The following is a 7,762-nucleotide window of genomic DNA, read 5'->3' as shown; positions in this document are numbered from 1 at the left end:
CAACCTGATTGTCGAAACACTTGTTTCTTGCCCTACTTTGTTATAGCAATACTGCCCCTGTTTTCAGATCTCAGCAATTGCCAAATGATGGCCATAACTAACTACTAAACTAAGCAGTCGTGTTTCTGGCCACCTGATGAATTCACTCTCCGTTTATGTCTGGTTCCCACTAGGGGTGTGAATTTTCACTGGTCTTACGATTTGATTTGATTGCGATTATCCTGTCAACGTTTCAAATCGGGGACAGCCCTATGTTCCCACAGCCCTATGTTCCCACAGCCCTATGTTCCCACAGCCCTATGTTCCCACAGCCCAATGGTCCCACAGCCCTATGGTCCCACAGCCCTATGTTCCCACAGCCCAATGTTCCCACAGCCCTATGTTCCCACAGCCCTATGTTCCCACAGCCCTATGTTCCCACAGCCCTATGTTCCCACAGCCCAATGTTCCCACAGCCCTATGTTCCCACAGCCCAATGGTCCCACAGCCCAATGGTCCCACAGCCCTATGGTCCCACAGCCCTATGGTCCCACAGCCCTATGTTCCTACAGCCCTATGGTCCCACAGCCCTATGTTCCTACAGCCCTATGTTCCCACAGCCCTATGTTCCTACAGCCCTATGTTCCCACAGCCCTATTTTCCCACAGCCCAATGGTCCCACAGCCCTATGTTCCCACAGCCCAATGGTCCCACAGCCCTATGTTCCCACAGCCCTATGTTCCCACAGCCCTATGTTCCCACAGCCCTATGTTCCCACAGCCCAATGGTCCCACAGCCCTATGTTCCCACATCCCAATGGTCCCACAGCCTTATGTTCCCACATTTCTAGGACATTTTCAAAATGAGGTCTTGTGTTCCTACATTTCCCTTCAATTTAAGCCCTATCCTCCCATAACATTTTTTAGGGTTAGGATTAGGGGTTAGGGTTAGGGGGATAAAATCTGATACAAATTTATGAAAAAGGAAATGAGGGAACATAGGCCCTAATTTTGAAAAAAATCTTAGAAATGTGGGAACATAGGGCTGTGGGAACATAGGCACGCTCCCTTCAAATCGATTCAATATCACGATGTATCACGATGCGTCCCCTCCTCAATAATATATATTGCTAAACATGGTTTTCATTGACACATTTATGCAGTCAGCTATGGATGAACTCCCCCCTTTTTTTCTTTTTTTTTAAAAGACACTTCCTGAATGTAGCGGAGTCTGTACACAGCAGCCAACAGACAAAAGGCGAAAACACAAAAAAGCAGGGACCGGAAAATCCACAAGTTACATCAGTAGGCAATAATCAATTATGGTCTGTCACGGCATCATTGCAGAATCGTCCACACCTGCATTGCCATGCATCAGTGATTCATTTCAACGCCCCTAGTTTCCACCAAATCCTGAGGGAAATATCTGGCTCTTTAGCTGCTAAATCCTCCACTACTGTCCTGTCCAGTCCCGTCTTGTCAGTTCTGATATCGTCCCGTCTGTTGTCTATCTGTCACCTTGTCGCGTTTTATGTGTTATGTGTTACACTCCGTACGTGGTGCTTTAATCCCCCCTGCCCTTATATGGATGCAGGGTCTCACTAAAACAGGGTGAATGGTTACGGTAGGACAACAGTAAATGCACTGAATGTAAATCTAAATCTGAATGTAACATATGGTGTATATAAAAATATATTGCTTAATTAAAAATAAAGTTGTAGAAAGACATCCTCCGCTATGTTCATTAGCTATTTGCTAAATTTGTCTGTGGTGTTTGGTGCAGCTAGCACACGATGAGTTTTAAGAGCTTTTTCTGCTGAAAACAGCTACCTTCTACGAGATAAATGAATGCGTTGAGAGTGAACCAAAACAATAAAGGTGATGGTGATAAATCCAAAGTAATGAGCTGAAAGACATAAAAAGCTATGCAAGCTGAGGGGAACTGCAGAGTTGTACTTTTCTGTGGGTTTTTGTCACTAAGTGACCCATTTCACATGGCCGTCTGACCAATCGTTTATTAAAATGTTTTTGATTAAAGCAGCTTAGTAACTGTATGATTGTAAACCCAAAGATCAGGTCACATGTTTTCATCACTACGTTCAAGTAAAAACAGCACGTGATGACTGTGTGCATTTTAAGCCTTCAACTTAGAGCAATTATGGAAACCATCAACATTTTGACAGTGAAACCATGGCTTTGTTTTGAACGTATATGGCAAGAATACTCTGCTTGGAACCCTAAGCCTTAAATTCTGCAGGTTAGATTTGTAGACAAGATGTGTTGAGGCATTGATAGAAAGATTCATAGCAGCAGATTCCGTCTGGGCCCAGTCATGAGCAGCTTGCCCAGACACGTCCTGTGCATGGAGAGGAGGACATAACACAGGGCCTGATCCCAATCACACACTGACAACAAGACCCTTTTTTTCTATACGCTTTCCGTCTTCATTACTCATCCTCTCCCTGTTTCACTCCCAATATCACTCTTCACTCATATTTGTTTCCCTATCTTCAGATTTTGTCCTTTTTCCTGTGACTTGTGAACCAGGATCTTCTTCTGCCAGCTCGTGTAAAAGACCCCCAGCTGATGATCAGTGAGGGCAGGTTGATTTCTAGCAGTGTGGGTCGACCAGTGGCTGGGCTCAGAGGCTCAGTTGCAGCTGTCGTGTGTGTCGAACAGTGACCCTGGGTGGAGTTCATGTCATGTGTGGGAGGCAGTGACAGACTTGCGGTTTCTGTGTCTCTGTCTGGGCTGGCCTGCATTGAGCAATCTACCACATGTTTGGGCTTTGTGTGCAGCTTTTGAACCCGTGTTTCCTTGGTGTGACTTGCGCTTTTGTGTAAAGGGGAGGTGAACCGCGTGGCCTCCGGGATGCCTATAGCCGTCCTGATTACATGTTCTGTGTGTCCAGCTCCCGATGCAACTCTCAAAACACAGAGGAGAGAGACGAGTGAGAGCGCCAGATTCCCTCTCCTAATGGAAAACATACTGAGCATTTCTCCCAGAAAAAAATGTCTCTCTCTCTTTTATTTGTTTCCTCCCTGCTTCCCTTTTGCTTGGGTTTTTTCTTTTTTTTTAATTGCAGAAGATTCCAGCCCAGAGCAACTTGAGGTTTCTCCCTCTTGTGGTAAATCTGGAGGCTCTTGCCGGATCACGCTGTGGCTCAGCCATGCCAAAAGCGCAGCATCACTTTCGACACAAACATACATCCCACCCCTCCCCGCTACCGCAGCCGTGGCATAGGCAGTCAGCCAGTGGGCAGAAGCCACAGCGCTCTGCCACAGAGGCTCAGAGAGAGGTACTGTCCCCCCAGTGGAGAAGGGCACGGCTCGCTGCTAGTCCTTATTTAGGCCACGGCTATGATTATGCAGTCAAATTATTATTTCAATTCCCAAAAAACTATTTTTTGTTGCTTTTTCAACTGCCGTCCATCTGCAGCTATTTTTTTGCTTTTATGTTCTTGATCCTGCTTCCCTCACATGTGTGTCTGAAACTGGATTTTCAATTCCAAATTCTCTCTGATGCTGTTGTGTTTTTAGCCATGCTAGCAGCAGGCTGTAGGGATGGATGGCAGTGATGGCCAGTTGGTCAGTCACCGCATTTTGCTTCAAACTAAAATAGCTCAACAACGATTACATGGATTGCCATGAAATTTGGTACAGAGATTTATGTTCCTCTCAGAATGAATTGTCACTTTGGGCATCCCCAGACTTTTTTTTCTAGCTCCATCATCAGGTCAAAATACTAATAATAATACTTTAGATTATGACCAAATATTTGCAAACCTAATGACTATCATCAGCCTCAGATGTACTTTGTATTTAGAGCTAATTAGCAAATGTTAATTAAGATGAAATAGACTTTATTAATCCCAAAAGAAATTATTGTGCCATAGATTTACTACATATACATACATACATACATACATACATACGTACATACATACATCCAGTACATATGTACATACATACATACACATACACACGTACATACATACATACATGCATACAGTACATACATACATACATACATACATCCAGTACATACATACGTACATACATCCAGTACATATGTACATACATACATACACATACACATACACACGTACACACGTACATACATACATACATACATGCATACAGTACATACATACATACATCCAGTACATACGTATATACATACATACATACATCCAGTACATACGTACATACATACATACGTACATACATACAGTACATACGTACATACATACATACATACATACATACAGTACATACGTACATACATACATACATACATACACATACACACGTACATACATACATACATGCATACAGTACATACATACATACATACATACATCCAGTACATACATACATACATACATCCAGTACATATGTACATACATACATACACATACACACGTACACACGTACATACATACATACATACATGCATACAGTACATACATACATACATCCAGTACATACGTATATACATACATACATACATACATACATACATACAGTACATACGTACATACATACATACATACATACATACATACATACATACATACATACAGTACATACGTACATACATACATACATACATACATACAGTACATACATACATACATACATACAGTACATACATACAGTACATACATACATACATACATACATACATACATACATACAGTACATACATACATACATACATACATACATACATACAGTACAGTACATATGTACATACATACATATATACATAAGAATGAAAACAATAACAATAGAATTTATGATATTGAAAACATTGACAGCGAGTTAGCTTAGTTAGTTTATCATGCTAACATGCTAAACTAATATGAATCATGTAAACTTACTAAACATCAGCTTGTTGAATGAATGAATCAGAGGACAGCATGTCTGCTTATGTGTTGAGGGGAGTCGCTGTGTTTGCTAGCAGGTGGTGAGTTACACATAGCAGTGTCCGTACAGACTGAGCTCTAAACAGGGACACGACAGTTGCTCTCAATGTTTTCCCCCTAACTCCTCATAACTTTTTTTAGGTTTTGTTCTAAAATACCCTGAACCACATCTTTCATTCCCTGCTTTACAAGTGTTTGTTTGCCTTTTAATTGGTTTGCGAGGCGCCCCTCCCCTCCCAAAGTCCAACTGAGTTGCCAGGATGCAGACCATGAGAAGGAATTTCAGGACCTCTGTAAATCTATGAAGGGCTTCGGCAAATGCAGGCAAACATGGTTCTGTCTGTAACAAAACAGTCCAGTACATTAAACCAGCATTCGTCACGAGGACAGTTTGGACATGTTTTAATGTGACACCTGAGGGCTCTGCTCTGTCACCAGGTGGAGCTTCGCTCGACAGCCTCAAACCAAAGTCAAATGGGTCAACCGTCCTCTCTGTGACTCTCTGTTTGTCCATCCCTCGGTCCAAGTGACCAGGCTTTTAGAAATGTTGTGCTCATCGTGCGTGTATGGCCTCAATGTTGACAAATGAATGGAGGTTTGTGGGCAGCCATGCTGGGAACAAGGTGATGTGTGTTCCCTCTCTAAACTTCATAGTTTATGTCACTTGTAAAACCCAGATTGACTGGTTTGTATATGCAGGCGAAGGGAACAGGGTTGTTTATCTTCTGACTGACGGAATTCTGTGATTAGCTCTGGGATTTTTATACCTCCGCTCTCTTTCTCACACACACACATCTCAGTCGGATCTCAGGCAGACGTCGCAGCTGACTTGAGACAAGGCCCATATGAACTCAATTTTCTCCCATAGCCAGCCAAAACAACCAAAAACAACAACAAAAAATGCATGCTGACGTATGCAGATAGGAAGGAAATCAATAAAAAAACAAAGGAGGAGGCCGAGCGGTGAGATGAAAGGAGGCTCGAAGGGCAGGCGGCTGGAATTTAGCACATCTGTTACCTTGGCAGGGCTCTCAATCATGTGCGATGTTGTGGAGGCTGAAAGATGGTCAGAGAGCGGCCATGTAGGTTGTCTCCAAGCTGGCACACATGTTTTTCAATTCGAGACAGGATAGGTTTTTTTTCTTTTTTCTGTGTTGCTCTGAAGCTACACCTTAAAATAATAGTGGGAAAGCTGTCTCTGAAACTGACACTGATCTACTCAGTTTTAGTCATTGCATGTGTAAAGTTTGACCTCCTTTTACACATGGTCAAGAGGAATTCAGAGATTTTTATTTTAATGAAATTGCTTTACAGCTCTTGGACATCTCTGTATTATTTATGAGTTGATTAGTTTACCACAGTTCTCAATAAACACTTGTGGTATGTTATGCACAAACAGCTTCTGTACACCATGTGGGAAAATAACAGAGTTATACAACAACTTCTTTTACAGCCCAGAGGCCAAACTGGAATATTATTCTGTTACAAATAATATCATATTTCGTTGTTGTTGTTTTGTTTGCTTGATTTTTATTATTATTTTATCTGCAAATGTTTATGTTGCCATCTTGGCCAGGTCTCCCTTGAGGAAGAGGTTTCCAATCTTAACTGGTTCAATGAAATAATTCAGAATATTACAAACATTTACATACATTTATCTTCATCTTTCATCCTACGCTCTCATTTTAGATCTCAAGGCTTTGGTGTCCACTTGGACAGAGTGTGTTATGTGGTGTTATTGTGTCCCTGTTGCCCTGAGACACCCACTCAAGACAATGATGTTTGCCAGTAACAACACAATCGCACCAGTCTGCTTGCTACACAGTTTCTTTTTCTACCAGCAAATTACATGGAGCGACGGCCACAACCCTTTGAATGAATCACGGTTGGACAAAAATAACAAAACTGGCACCAATAACAAAATTGTTTCCCTGCCTGGTGATTATAATTAGAGTTTGGTAAATACCAGCATTTTTAGATCTCAGCGAGTTTTTGTCAGGAATTCCCCTCATACTGTTCTAATCACACGGTACACGCTCACATCAAGAGACACCCCTTATTTATTTTAACAGCTTTGTTGAACCATTAATGCACCGGCACATTCCGGCCACAGAATGATTCATGAAAATAGGGTGAGGGCGGTTTGCATCATTACCTTTTAACCTCTTCCTGTTTGTCCCACAGTTGCTGCGGTTGGTAACGGTATCTGAGAAACGCTGGAGAGCCCGGTCGCGTGGAGGCGGAGGGGACGGGTGGAGCGATGAGGGGGATGAGGGATTCGAGAGCGGTGACTGTGACGATGAAGACGAGTGCTCCGGCGTGTCAGGGCTGGGGCCGCCACCAAGACGCAAACGGTTACGCATCTTTGCAGGTTAGACGCATGTATTCAAACTGGATCCCAAAATTGACTTTAACTGTAACTTGTGTGGTTTCAAATGAGGCACTGCGTCCACATTGATCACTTAAAAATCACCTTAAATTGCATTTACTTGATGTGACGGGCTGTGAAAAAAGGTTGCGCAAAAAGCCATTAAGTTATTAAGCCTGCTTACTAAATTGGAGCTATTTACTTTTCAACTGGTAAGTGCATGAATAGGTTTGGCTCTGTCTGCAGTGAGTCAGAGTGCTCACAGTCCAAACACAGGCAGTGGGCACAGCAGAGAGGTGTTTACATGACTACTGTACATGTTGACACCACTGTGACATTATGCAGCAGAAGACGTGAGACTTCCTCAGGTAGCCGCCTCACCTCAGCCTCTTGAACTCCCAGCCGTCAATCCCTTGGAAACGTCAGACGTGCTCTCCGAAAGCCAAACAAAGAATAAATGAAGCTACAAACTGTCGGAAGAAAAGA

General features: G+C 42.7%; 1 protein-coding gene across 1 annotated transcript in view; it reads left to right on the top strand.

Annotated features, from left to right (window-relative positions):
- gpc3 (glypican 3) overlaps positions 1–7,762 on the top strand; it is a 129,030-nt gene that overhangs the window by 104,478 nt on the left and 16,790 nt on the right. The window contains exon 7 of the mRNA XM_078261180.1: positions 7,093–7,279. Coding sequence (XP_078117306.1) covers positions 7,093–7,279 — 187 coding nt within the window. The remainder of the gene's footprint in view (positions 1–7,092; positions 7,280–7,762) is intronic.

Source organism: Sander vitreus, chromosome 10 (genome assembly GCF_031162955.1).
Source record: "Sander vitreus isolate 19-12246 chromosome 10, sanVit1, whole genome shotgun sequence".
Lineage (NCBI taxonomy): Eukaryota > Metazoa > Chordata > Actinopteri > Perciformes > Percidae > Sander > Sander vitreus.
The sequence above is the reverse complement of the archived record's forward strand: the minus strand, read 5'-3'. Positions and strand labels throughout refer to the sequence as shown.